Source organism: Notothenia coriiceps, unplaced genomic scaffold, assembly GCF_000735185.1.
Source record: "Notothenia coriiceps isolate Sejong01 unplaced genomic scaffold, NC01 NC01_scaffold00027488, whole genome shotgun sequence".
Taxonomy (NCBI): domain Eukaryota; kingdom Metazoa; phylum Chordata; class Actinopteri; order Perciformes; family Nototheniidae; genus Notothenia; species Notothenia coriiceps.
In genome coordinates, this window is record NW_011360189.1 from 15,615 (window position 1) to 29,745 (window position 14,131).

The following is a 14,131-nucleotide window of genomic DNA, read 5'->3' on the forward strand; positions in this document are numbered from 1 at the left end:
GAGTCCGAATGTGTTCCTGGGACTCAGACACACTTTGGTCTTCTAATCTTTTGGTTTACTTCACTTGATGCTCAAACACAAAGAAGCTAACACTAGCATGAACAACAGCTTTGTTAAAGTGGTTTTCTTACTCTGTTTAATCATTCCTGGGATTATTTTTGTCAAGAGGCAAGAGCAATGAAATACTTTGATTACATGAAATAATCTAGTGTCTAGTGCAGTCACTAATCGGTGAAACGAGCATGTTGTGTCGCATAACCCTCCTATGGAAAATCTGAAGTTCTTGGGACTGGGGACATTAGTCCAATGCCTCAAAACAACCCAAGACTATATGCATACAAAATACATTTATCTTAGCTACTAGGCTGTAATTATAATGACACAAATGTAAATGCCACATGTGGACGGCTGCATGTTTAATCTCAAGCCTCTCGAGTTGAGGTATTTGTCAGTAGCAGCTATTTCACATACCTTGCGTTGGGCGGTGTGTTTGGGTTGAAGAACTGATAGGACACCTGAGTGGCGTACCAGGACACAGACACCAGGGTGCAAAGACCTGTGGGGGGACAAAAGGTTAATGAGATCGCTGCATTAATGCTCGACTAAGCTAAGCCTGTAGCCGCAGCAATGAATGGAGAATCCTGATTCAGTTAATGTTCTCCCCTGGACTCGTGGTTTATGGCTGAGGTCAGCGACTAATGCGTCTAAAATGACCACTTCCTGTTTACAGCAGGGACTCTAATTACTAGAGAAGACCTCCGTAGAGAGATTCAGGCTAGAAAAATAGCCGACGCCTCTCTTCCTGAATGCACTGCAGTATGTTATTGGTTTCATGAACAGCGGAAATCTCACCTGCGAGCAGGAAGAGAGCTCCTCCGCTCACAGCGATGCGGGATTTGGTAGTCGGGTTGTTATCTCCCACTTTAGTGCACTTCATGCCCACCACGCTGATGATCATGCCCATGAAGCCCAGCAGCACCGACACCACCATTAGGGCCCGACATGTCTGGATGTGGACTAGATAAAGAAAGGGAAAGGAGGAGGCGGAGATGTTATAGAAGATATGGAAAAAAGGGAGAGTGATTTGAAAGAGAGGAGAGGGAAGAGTGAGGAGAAACAACAAACAGTCCATCACTTGGAATAAAACACACATTTCTGGACATTAAAGTGATGATTAGAAGGGAATGAAGCTACAAATGCTGATTGATGGGCGACCGCATGCATTTCTGACAGAAAGCTCATTAGGGAGAGTTCACCACTGTCCTCTTTCCCGGCCGGGGAATTCCAACTTTTAGGACCTTAAATGATCTTGTAAGTCTTTCTCCCGATCATTCCAGTGTGGTTTTCCCTTCTCAAAACTCGAATGTCCCGCCCACACAGGCCTCGGCGCGCACATAACTTAGTGGGAGGAACATATTTACACACAAATGCACAAAATCTGCACACATGCGTTGACTGTAGGTGGAATAGACACAGATGAAACACACAACTCTCTCTCTCACACTGAGCAGCTGTAGGAGGCCTGCTTTACATGTTCCACACAGTGGGATTAGTGTGGCTTTGTCACAAAGCAAGATTGTTTTCACGGCGCTGTCGCCACGGCGATCAGACGATGCTGCCTCAAACGCTCACAGAAGTGTTTGAAGCGACGCAAAGCGCTTAATGATATTGTCAGAAACTGACGGAGTGCCGCTTATTTGCAACAGGCAAGGGGATTGTTGAAATCACAGCGGCGGTGGAAGTAAACACGCAAAGCCCGATATCCTGATCTGATATCTGACAAAGCTGAAGAATGGTTAAAGGGTTTTTAAAGTGAACAGAACTGAGGCTTTCATACAGGGTTAACAGCCAAGGTCAAAGGCATTAGCTTCAAATAACATTGGCTTAAAGTGTTCAGCAGAATAGGAGGAAGGACGAAATCATAGAAAGTCACAAATGCTTTTAACAAAAACCATAAGGTCAATTTCCACTTTGTACTTTTTTAATTGTTAGGGTTTAAGCTCCTGTCTGTCACTCGTTGAGCTTTTGGGTCTTACATTCTGGAGAAAAAAGATTGTAAGTTTACATTGAGTGAATATTCTTTGTGAAACTAATTGACATGTCAATAGTTGAGAATGTTCTGGAGATACAAATCAAACAGTAAGTAAGTAACCTTGAGTGGAAAGAGTTTATTAAAAATTGATAAAAACAAAAGAAAAGCTGCCAAACATCAAGAAAAGAGCTATTTAGAGATTATTCAGGGACAAAACTCCTGCTAACAAGAATCACCATCATTATGTAGAAAGGTTTACCAGAGGGTCAAGGTTAGGGTTAGGGTCTTATCTTCTAAAGCTCTAGAAAACAAATGCCTTTTACTATTATTTCCAGAATCAGCAAGATATTTGAAAGAGAAAGTAATTGATTAGTATAGAAATATCTTGGCTTTAACTAGAGCTTAAAGGTTGGTAAGTTTGAGACACCGGCTTGAGAGACACTTTTTGTTATATTCCATGGAATGCTCTTAACATCTCGATAGCAATGAATATCTGAAGTGCTTTGACAACAAATACATACAAAAATTTCCTCTGTGGAAGCCGTGGTACTTTAAAAAGCACGACCAATCATCTGTGCCGGCCCGGCTAAAGTAACTGGATGGCCTACCTGCCTGTCAGCCTTCCATCCATGCACAAACTGATCTCGTGCCCTCATTGGTCATGTGCGCGTTCGTGTGTGTTGGAGGAGGGGCTCTGTGAGGAAGTGGCAGATTTGTTCCGGTTGTGTATTTTCAAATTCTAGCACACTCGAGCTGGTTTCTCCAAAATGACCTACCCCACCTTTAAAGTTATGGAAAAAAAGATAGTGGGATAACATTGATTCAATATTTTTTTGTCAACCGTTTCCCAATTCAAGAAAGGTGTTTTCCACTGATCTAGATAGAAGAAAGTCAATTTCAACATTAGGAAAGCTTGACTAATGTCGAGAAAAGACCATAAGAGGACACCTCTGTTTACAAGGTGAAGATTTAAGAATAGTTGAACCAGAAACAAAGTCAAAGTCACACTAATCTTCAAAGTTTCTATAAAAAAATCGCCCTTAACTACTATATCCGAGATCAGCAATTTGTCAATTGTTTGTACCAGAGCTTTCACTCACACATCGTGGTCTTCAAAGCCTCGGCAAAAACACAATCAATTGGACCTGTTGATGTTTTTGTCAAATTCCAGCATCAAGAATAAAGCACCAGGCTGAACTGGACACAACAGAACAGGACTGTGTGTCAGATCCTCAAACAGGCTGTAGATCAACCGTCAGGCAGGAACCTAAAGTCATCATTTATCACTGTGACAAAAACACACACACCATCATTCATGGCGCAGCAGTGAAGTTCAGAAGCTGATCTGAAGGGACTTATGATGGAGGGGGGGAGAGAGGATGGAACAAACTTTGAAGTCTGATTCATGGCTCCACAGTTTCTTTTGATGGAGTCTCTGAATAGTCTTCATCAGAGAGAGGTCTTTCCTTTCATCCACTCTGAGTATTCTTCTGTATTTCTGAGGGTGTGCAGAGGTTAGGGCCAGATCTGAGCAGTTTGAGTTGGTGACAAACTAGGTGGCCGATTGGGAGCTTTTGGGGTAAAGCAAAGGCTAAAAGGAGGAGGGGTGTGTGTGTGTGTGTGTGTGTGTGTGTGTGTGTGTGTGTGTGTGTGTGTGTGTGTGTGTGTGTGTGTGTGTGTGTGTGTGTGTGTGTGTGTGTGTGTGTGTGTGTGTGTGGGCATCGTTAGGTCCCATTGTGAGGTAACCGGTGACCCTATTGCACATAATATCTGTTTTCCCACTCACTACACCACCATCAAAAGTACTTTCACTTACTTACGTTTACTAATTGGATGCTCTAACTTGTAAGCAAACGTTTAGTTCACTCAATCAGTGAACAAAATCCCAAGGATTAAGATGTATTATCTTATTTTTCTGTGCCAGAGATTGAAGAGAAAATGTCAATGAGCCACGCTGTTGCTTCGGCTGTTCCTCCACAAACCATTTGTTGAACATCAATCGTACATACTGCTAACTCAAATACTCCCAACAGCACCAAATGTAGATCAATCAATGGCTGAAAATGTTGTCAAGTGCACCGTTTCTTTCTGTTTGAGTAACATTTGCATTCTTGAGCCTTTTGTCGAAGTAACTATTTGTGATTTTAGAAGATCGAAATTTCTAGCTTTTTTCTCAGAACTCTAATAAACATTTTTAATCTTTTGGTCACATCCAAAAACAATTCACATGTGGCCCTAATCCTGTTTCGTAAACATGATATTGCTGACTTCTTATTCTTTTTGCACTCCCAATGCTGCACCAACAATGTTGTGAAATAACACTGTGCAGTATGTACTAGGAAATATAACGTCATTTGGCAGCTACTCCACAAGTATTCTCTATTTGTTTAACTATATTTTGTATAACGCTGCCACTCGTCTTTCCTTCTTTTAATGTATACTAATTATTTGAACACAACTAATACTGTTTTATTTATCCGTCTCTTTGCTGAACCATGTAAATGTACCCTCTGTGGGACGAATACATGGATCCTGATTCTGATTGGTCAACCATGAGAAACATATATATCGTTTCCCCACATTGGACAGTTGCTTGACCAGGCTGATGTTATGATTACTCATATCTAAAGTTTTAGAGTACCGTGACAATTTCCTTATCTTATAAATCCCGAGTTCCTTTAGGCGAGCACAGGGAGACTTTGACGTGAATTTACGAGGCAAAACCGGCGACAATGCACAATTCAGGGTTACGAATGTGACCAAACTGATTGGCAGAAGCCGGTTATCTTCTCAGGTTTTCTTTAACATCGTGCTAAGATGTGTTCTGAAACGCTGTCCTTTCAGCACCACCATTCGCACTCATCTGAGAATAAAACCCATCCTTCTGTACTGATCATCGTCTCTCTCTCTTTGAGCGTTTACAACCCGCAGCAGATCCAACCGTTTCCACCACGGCTGCTAGGAGCCACAGTCTGGTGAACAATTAGCTTCTCCATCACATGCTGGTCCCGCTGCGAATGTAGAACTCACATCAGTCGGATCAAACCCACGCCAATGGGGTGTTTTAACCAACATTCAGACCTGCGGTGAGCCTGTCTCTGACCCTTGGACACATGATTGGATGCTCATCTTGCTCCATTTCATAATCTGTCTCGGGGGGCGGGGGGGAAGCACCTGAGCAAAAAACCTGTGATTGATCAAGAATGCTCGGATGCTTTCAGTATTGTCTCCTTAACCCTTAAAGATGAATTTCCTCACTGTTTGTCCTCACACTGAGTCGGGCTGTGTTAATGGACAAATGGACCAATGTTCGCGTGTGGGGACGCCGGAGTGCATTCTGGGAATATCTCTGGTGTTTGGCCTCAACACTAACCTTTTCTTCTCCAAACAGTCCCTATTCATACGCAAAGACAATACGCCGTTCTTATCGCCGCGACGCACCAAAGGAGATGGGAGACCAGCTCACAGAAAGTGTTTTGATATACACCAAAATGTTTGCAAAGTGCCTCATTTGTTGCTCCAAGGCAAGCGTGACAGCACACAGCAGAAAGCACATATAACCACAGACAAAAAGTGCTCATTGTTTTATGAAAATGACTTCTGAACCGAACCCCCCCCCCACCCCTCTCATTAGAATCTCTAATAGGATGATTTAAGCAGACACTAGATGGATGGATTCCTATAATCTGTGTGCCATTAATTATGAGTCACTAGGTCCCACTTACAGATTGGAGATGACAAGAGGCTCATATTCGGAGCTAATTTATGTCTTAACCCCACATTCCTGACCCCCTCCCACTCCTCACACATTACACTTCATGATGTTTTGGAGCTTTAATTTGAACAGAAGCATTCTAAGTGAGATTTACAGCTTATGAGTTTAATATGTCCCAGATAGCGAGAGCTTGGGGACTTGTTTACTCTCTTTATTTTTTAACAGCCAAGTTAATGGGCGAGTTACAATAACTGTTATGATTTGAATTACGACGTCATGGATATTTCACCCGGGGTAATTTAGGAAGACAGATTGAAGGTGATGGTTTCACTGGACCTTTCTTTTGTCATCCTGGTTCATGAAACGTCACGTAGAACTTCATCAAAAAGGCGATTAAATAAAGAGAAAGAAACACAACAAGCCTTTCTTTGTGACGTCTACAAACAGATTTTTGCCTTATCCAAATGTAAACTATGGTGTACCGTCATCTGGCAAATAAGCCAAGGGAATATCCTTTAATTATTCCCCTTCAAAACCACTTAGATTTTCTTTCACATTTTGTTAATTATATGATTTTTCAAATAAGACAATTATCATACTCACAATATTCCTTTATCTTTTAATATCTTCAAATCCAATGTAGATTCAATCCCTGGTCAAACGCACGTTTAGGGAAAAAACGTGATTGTTTCTGTTTCCTTGTTTATTATCTTAAAATGTGTCCTTGTTGATGTTGCAAATGTAGCTGATGCGATAACATTTTCAGACTTGACCTGACAATAAAAGTATCATTGTATTGCATCGTATCATGTCGTATGAGTTAGGGTTAGGTTAGGGTTAGGGTTAGCTTAACCAAACAGTCTACACGCAATCGAAGGCATGATCCAGTACGAGTTAGTGAGGATTATGTCGATCCAATACAAAAACAAAGTACTCACTGTCCAGCGAGAGCATGGAGTCAAAGATCTTGCACTGCACCTGCCCCGTACTCTGCGAGGCGCAGCTCATCCACAGCCCCTCGTACAGACCCACGGCCGTGATGATGGCATCGCCGGCGTACGAAGACTGCTTCCACTGGGGCAAGGCGATGGTGGAGATAATGCCGATCCATCCGCCCAACGCCAGGAAATAACCCAACAACTGGAGCCCTGAGTTGGCCATCCTTCTCTAAGCTCTGTCCCTGGACTTCTGTCTGTTTTACTGTGTCGTCTTTGAGCAAATCCTTGTGGACACACCTGTAGGAATCCTTTCACTTTTATTGTTCACTTCTTCTCTATCTGGTCACCCCACCCTTTGCTTGCATCTGTAGATATCCTCTCGTCTGAAAATCTTTCTTTTATTTCTTAATAGTCCCAAGCTGGTTTTTGCCCATCAGTTATGACGATGTCTCCCCTTAAGACTGTCCTGTCTGATTCCTTGATCTCTCTGGGGCTCAGTCAAAGTGGGAAAGAAAGCCTTTTAAGTGGTCAGTGGTTCAGTTCATCAAGCATTGTCGCTGCACTGCCTCACTCTCTGCATGGCTTCTTCCAATCTTCACTCTCTCTGCTGCTGGTTTACTTTCCCCCACACTACAATCTTTCCATCTGCTCCAGGCTCAAGTGGCCCAATGAGGGGTAGCAGAAAAAAAGGAAAAAAAAGGACGTGAACACAAAAAGTCCTTAACAGGCTGACCATTGAGGGATGGGGTGAAGGGCCGGGCTGTGATTGGATTCCTCTTTCTTGTAGGAACGCCTACTGGACGGGAAGAGGGATGGGCTGGTTGGGAAACAAGCAGCGTTTCAAACAGAGAGACAGAGAAACGAGCATAGGGAGAAATCAAAATGACATGTTGCTATAAAATGAGAAACAGTCAAGCAGGTCTTCCGAAATAGAGTGATGCGTTGATGACGTATTTTTGTCGGCTGACTCGGAAGTTAGCAACGCTGCGGATTCCTCGAATAAAAGCAATAGGATTTCCCTAGATCCTCCCTAGCTTTGTGGCCAACACACATGTATGATACTTACATGTTTTGTCCAGCAAAATAATCGACAATATACACAACTTTGTGATTTTTAAGGCGAACATTCAATTGCCAGGACTAAAAAGTTAACTACATCACAGCTGAACGCTAAAAAAATATGTCTTCTGCGAGTTTTTAGGACACATAGAAGCTTTGGATATTCACGAAAGGGGTATTTACTGACTTATTTTATGTTATTTTATGTTGCGTTAACCACAGACTGTAGTTCAAGCTTCTAACTACAAACACGTTCAAAAAAAACGATGGAACCGGAAGTGTGACATATGGGAAGTCTTTTCTGGTTCTTTTCTGCATCGATGCTTTAAAAGGTTTTCCACCCCCGCTGTAGGTGCTGGAGGAGGAGGAGGTGGTAAAGTGCAACAAACACACGTAAATCAACATCCAAACAATGCCCGGCTGAAAAGGACGTGTCACATCCAGACAGGCTCTCTGCAAATTATTGGGCCGCTGATGCAAGCCTATCCCCATCCCCATGGAAACCGCAACAAACGAAGAGAGGAAAGGATAGAGAGAGTTCACCCGACTGGACATCCCTACAAGATGCAAGCGCAGACACACTCCGTTTCTTTTGTGTGTCCGCAGAGCGCTGCAGAAAGCTCTTTTTTTTCCCACAGTTGCACGCCCTGCTTTGACTCGACTCATTACATTAGCTTCAATTCACTTCAACCTAACTGTAATTATATTCTGCCAATTAGAGCGTCCACACATCGTGTCCGAGACATGGCCGTTTTCTCACATCTGTAAGAGACATGTCTCACCCCCACACTGCACACACACACACACCCACACACACCACACACACACACACACCCACACACACACACACACACACACACACACACACACACACACACACACACACACACACACACACACACACACACACACACACACACACACACACACACACACACATTGACATCCTGTCTAAGCAACAACCATGTTCCCGTCCCATCCACTCAAGGTTGCTTCAGTGTTGTTGGAAGTATGTTGATTATTTACTGAAGTACAAGTACTAATACCACACAGTTTAAATACTAAGATACAAGTAAAATTCCTGCATTTAAAATGTTACTTAAGTCAAATGTAATGTACTTAAAGTATTGAAAGTGGTCAAAAAGTCTAAATAAGAATGAGTAGGCACTAACATGATACGAAATAAATTATACATTTATTTGATTGTTTAACAATGCCAATTTATGTTCCCTCAAACTCTCATTTTTGTATAAACTGTTGGCTAGTTTAATACATAACAAAACATCATTAATTTCTAAAGAAACTAAAAACTAAATATACTAATTAAATATAGTTGAGTTAAAGTACAATATGTCCTTTTGTAGTGTAGGTGTATAAGTCTATCAACAAAGAAAATACTCCAGTAAAGTGCAATTACCTTAAATTCGTAGTTAAGGACAATACTTAAGTAAGTGTACTTTGTTAGATTCGACCACTTCTTTTAACAGACTTTGAAAAAAAAAAAATAGGACTCACCTAAGAATAAATAGTGGAAAAGCAGGAAAAATGGAAAAGCAGGATGTTGTTGGTGGTCTAATTGTTCTGCTTTAACGAGAATCTATTTGTTTCCACATTATTATTATTCTGTTGGCCCTTTTGTTTCTTTCCTGAATTCTCTTACCAATTGAACCTTGAACTTGATCTACCAGAGCATCACAAAAACACCAGAACATGTGAACATCCATGTGACCGCACTTATCCGGCACGAAGTATGTCTTTGAAAACCCACACACACACACACACACACACACACACACACACACACACACACACACACACACACACACACACACACGTGGGTAGAGCCATACATGGAGGTCTACACATGGTTCAAACCAACCCTGATGTATTATTCTCCTTCTTTGACACCCACAATGTTCTTCTAGGTTTGCATATTGAGGGTGTGTTTATGTGTGACCGTTAACGTTGTGTGTTCAGGTTTTCGGGGTCTAATGAGGGGCTTGATATCGGGGTGAGATGTGGTCCGAGCACAGAGGTCAGCTGAGAACCAAAGAGATGAAAGAGAGGCAAAACAAGGGCTCAGGTCCAGAGTAGTGGGTGGAGCAGTGGGGGCTTTCTTATTTTGAATCATAACAACACTCTGACATTGGGGGTTATGGCGGTACAAGTCCAAGGGAAAAACTCAACTCAGCAAAGTTTTGTCTCCAGGCTCTCTGATCAAACATGGAGCAAAGCTTCATACCTAGATGAGAAAATGAGTTGGCTGCAATTGCGACCCTGTCTCCAGCAAAATCAATCCCATTCAGCTAACATGTATGTTCTTGTATATAATGGTTGTACCTTGAAACACTTGGTTAAGGTTGTTTTCTAAGTCTTTGTTATGTTTAAGGAACACAAATAATAGTTTAGCTTAGAATAAGTGAGTTTATTGTGTTATTGATGTTAGTAATAATACTCCCTTGGGTATAAGTCTCATGTTTGTTTCACCCATTTATCCATCAATACATTCATAAATCCATGCAACTTAATTCGTCCATCCACCTACCCATCCATCAATCCCTTCATACCCATCCAACCAATCACCCACTAATCCAACCATCAATAAATCCATCCTAGCATTATCCACAAATAAATCCATCCATCCATCCATCCAAACTTCAATCTATAAATCCATCCATCCAACCAACCAACAAAACCTCCAAGCCCAACTTCCTCAACGTCCTCTTTGAGGCTCACACCTGAATGACTGCTGATTAGTACTGAATGTAGTTTAATTGTGCTCTCCAAAAAGACCACTTTTGTTCTGCTGCATCAATTTAGTTTTCTTTATTTTTGCCTAGTACTTAGAGATACTGTATCTGCTGTAATAACCCCAACACAGTGCATGTCATTGAGTTTGTGGTGCTCACATTGTTGAACATTTTCTGAAGTCTCCTTCTTACAGCCCGTCCACACGGCAGCGTGCGTTGCTTCAACGGAGACGCTTCCCATTCACTTTGAATGGGGTGACGTCACGCTTTGCCGAACTGCATTGTGGTTCCGTCGCGTCGCTCTGCCTCCGTTGCTCGCTTCGAAAGTTGAGAAAAGTTCAACTTTTCAAGCGTCGACGGAAGCGCCAGCCAATCAAATCATATGCCAGTACAAGCTCTGGCCAATCAAACCGTGTGCTTGTGTGTCCAGGGCGGGAGATTAATGTGATTGGTTGTTGGTCGCACGCCAGACACGCCCACCGGCAAGCTTCAACGCAGGCTGCCGTGTGGACGTACCGTTACTGTCGATATCCAGACTGCACTGCCAACAGTTTTGCCTAACCCTCTTTAAAGTGTTGTTTAAGTTATGGACAGAATTTAAGTAAAAAATATGTATCAACTGAATGTGAAAACCAGCCATACTGCTCCCCGTACTTCACAGGGTTGCGCTGACTGAACCTGAGTTGCTATACAGCCTGTGACTAGGGGTCAGTTTGCTTTGAGTTACCGCACCTTCTCTTTCCAGCAAAGAAGTGTCCTGCAGGCAGTGAGGCTGAAACACTGACAGTAAACATCAGTCATAGTTAACATAAAGACGTCTAACTATAAACATCATACACGAAGGTTGTAAGATGGCAGTGTTATTTTGATCAAGCGAGTTTCAGGAGTTTGATGAATTCTGCGTATTCTGGGCTTGCTGCTACACTGAAAAACTGAAACATTGACTTCAATTAAATTATGTCAACAGATTTCACATAACTGTATTAGGTTAGTTGGAAACAATAGTATTATGTGTAGATACAAATGATTAGGCCCAAAGTAATATTATTGCTTTCAAATAACATAATACAGAAATGTAAAATCTGTTGACATGATGCATTGAATTAAACTCAACATTCAATTTTTTTCAGTTTAGTTATCTTTTTTAAGATTGAATGAATTTGGGTTGATTTTGAACTCTCAGTAGACTTTCACTTTTCTTCAAGACAGTGACACGAGGGCAAAGTGAACCTTCTTTCTGAAGTCACATATTGATATTGGTGAAAATAAACTACCTTTGTAATGTTAATCTTGGCTCCACCACCATTACTCATGTGGCTCGTCACTCCCCTCACTGTTATCTCTTTGATATGACTCTCCCCAAACAGGAAACCGGTAAATGTGGTTCGCAAAGTCTCATACCCTCACACACACAATTAAGACATCAGGAGCCTATCAGATTTGCCGGAGTTGTCAGGGTTACAGTGAGCCACATGTGGACATGTAAAAAGAATTGGAGAAGAATTATGTAACACAACAGGGAGGTTGTGGATTAGTCTATTTAAAGAAACAGATAGGGATTACTCAGCGAAGCACTTTGATGTCACATGAAGGACATTTGTATGCATTCGCACATCTGGAAGATATATACTGCACATCATTGAGAACTCGTAGAGGAGTTGTATTCCCAGAGGCCTCCAGTACACTTTAATTACAGTACGTCAAGCCTTTCCCGTTAATGTTTTCCAGCAGAGAGCCCACATGAGTAGGTGGCAGCATCTGAATGAATGCTAAGCCAGCGCAGACATTAATAATGTATGTCTGGACCCCAAGGAGTTCAAGTGGCCCCTGAAGAGACTGTTGGCTCTGCTCATTATAAAGTTGAACAGGGAATCTTTTCCACAAATTAGACAGCAGCATCAAGTGGTGTGACACATAAGGAAGCGAGGAGAAAAAAAGTTTGAGAGTTTGCGAGGGTATTCTTGTTGACTAATTGCTTTGATTATGTCAATTTGGATACTTAAATCTTCCTGTGAGAGGTTGCTGAAAGCACTTTGCATGAATGGTCCAACGTCTTATTACATCTTTACAGAGAGAGTGCGTACGAAGAAGTCTTTTCATCCCCCTGTTTCCTAAACTCACTATGGTCGACCTTGCTTTCATGCCTGGCTTCAGTTCAGTTGTTGGGTCAGTGCCTTCTGGGGATGGTATAGTGAGGCGTGTGATGGAGTGGAAGGAGACCCATCCTCTTTCTCTCCGTCATTTATCTGAAGCTGGAAAGAGCTTTAATGTAGATATCAATCAATGTTTATTTATATAGCCCAATATCACAAATGTTAAATTTGTCTCAGTGGACTTAACAGTTTGTACAGAATATCAGTACGACACCCTCTGTCCTTAGACCCTCACATCGTACAAGGAAACACTTCCATCGAAACCCCCACAGTTTAAAGGGGAACATGAGAGAAACCTCAGGGAGAGCAACAGAGGAGGGATCCCTCTCCCAGGACGGACAGACGTGAAATAGATGACGTGTGTAAAAGATAAAGGTTAAGCTAGGGCTGCTGGGGCCTCTGGGTTCTTCTGTACTTTTGATGGACTTTGGAGCGAGACTGGAAGGGGTTACTTTAAAATGCAATCCCTTAATTACTAGTTACATGTAAAGAAGGATTAGATTATCTCAATACCAAATCCAATGCAAATCAATTAAGGCGAATAACATATCAATGTCATTCTTGTACTTACGATACGATAATACTTTATCAGTCAGATAAAGTTTGAAATGCATCACAGCAGCTGTCATGGTTTTGGATTTATGTTTTCATTTTCCACCTTTTATTTTGAAATGTTTTCCTTCTTGTGTCTTGTCTGGTCCTACTTCCTGTGTTTGCCTTCCTGTCGTTAGTGTCCCTAGTGTGTCTGATTGTGCCTCATTGTGTTCACCTGTTGCCCTTGTGTTTCTGCCTCCCCTGCCCAGCTGTGTCTTGTCCTGTGATTACCCTTCTGTGTATTTAGTCTGTTTGTAAGTTTGTTCCTGTCTGTCGTGCTCCCCGGTTTTGTTTCTGTTAATTAGTTTCTGTTTTTTCATGCCTTCGGCTTTTTATAAATAAAGCTCGCTTTTTGTTACCTTACCTTTTTAGTCCTTTTTAAACTGCACTTGGGTTCTATTTTCCCAAAACCTGACAGCAGCTCCATGTGTAACATCAACATAGACAAATATCAAGACACAATACATGAAAAACAAACAACAAACATTAAACATAACATCACAATCACTGAGAGAAAACATTTTCAATGACCCTTTAGCGTGCATTTGATCTGGGATTTAGCTCTGTATTTACTGTGAGGATTGACTGATGCACAAAGGAGTGCTACCAGGAGACCCATCGTTCTACCCAACCTGCATATCCCCATCACTTTCTGTTACATTACATGACATGTTATTTGTTAGAAGCTTTTATCCAAAGCGATTTACATACTCAATACCGTGGACAATCCCCACAGGAGCAATTTTGGAGTCGTTGTGACATGCTGACTGCAGTGGGGTTTGAACCTGTGACCCCCTGATCCAACACCAACACACTAGGCCACTGCGCCACACGCCTCCCTCTTCTGTCTTCCTTCCTTACACCTACACGCCAGAGGATGCATGGTTCAG

The 14,131-nt window shown here is 42.0% G+C and overlaps 1 protein-coding gene across 3 annotated transcripts in view; it reads right to left on the reverse strand.

The window, feature by feature from the left end:
- cldn19 (claudin 19) overlaps positions 1 to 7,377 on the reverse strand; it is a 14,113-nt gene extending 6,736 nt beyond the window's left edge. For 2 of the 3 annotated variants that reach the window (XM_010785269.1, XM_010785270.1), the window contains exons 1-3: positions 6,686 to 7,377; positions 853 to 1,017; positions 472 to 556 (exon numbers count right to left, since the gene is read on the reverse strand). In XM_010785269.1, coding sequence (XP_010783571.1) covers positions 472 to 556; positions 853 to 1,017; positions 6,686 to 6,908 — 473 coding nt within the window. In that variant the 5' untranslated portion in view covers positions 6,909 to 7,377. The remainder of the gene's footprint in view (positions 1 to 471; positions 557 to 852; positions 1,018 to 6,685) is intronic. The other variant, XM_010785267.1, reaches the window with a different exon arrangement.
- Between the last annotated feature and the right edge of the window lie 6,754 nt (positions 7,378 to 14,131).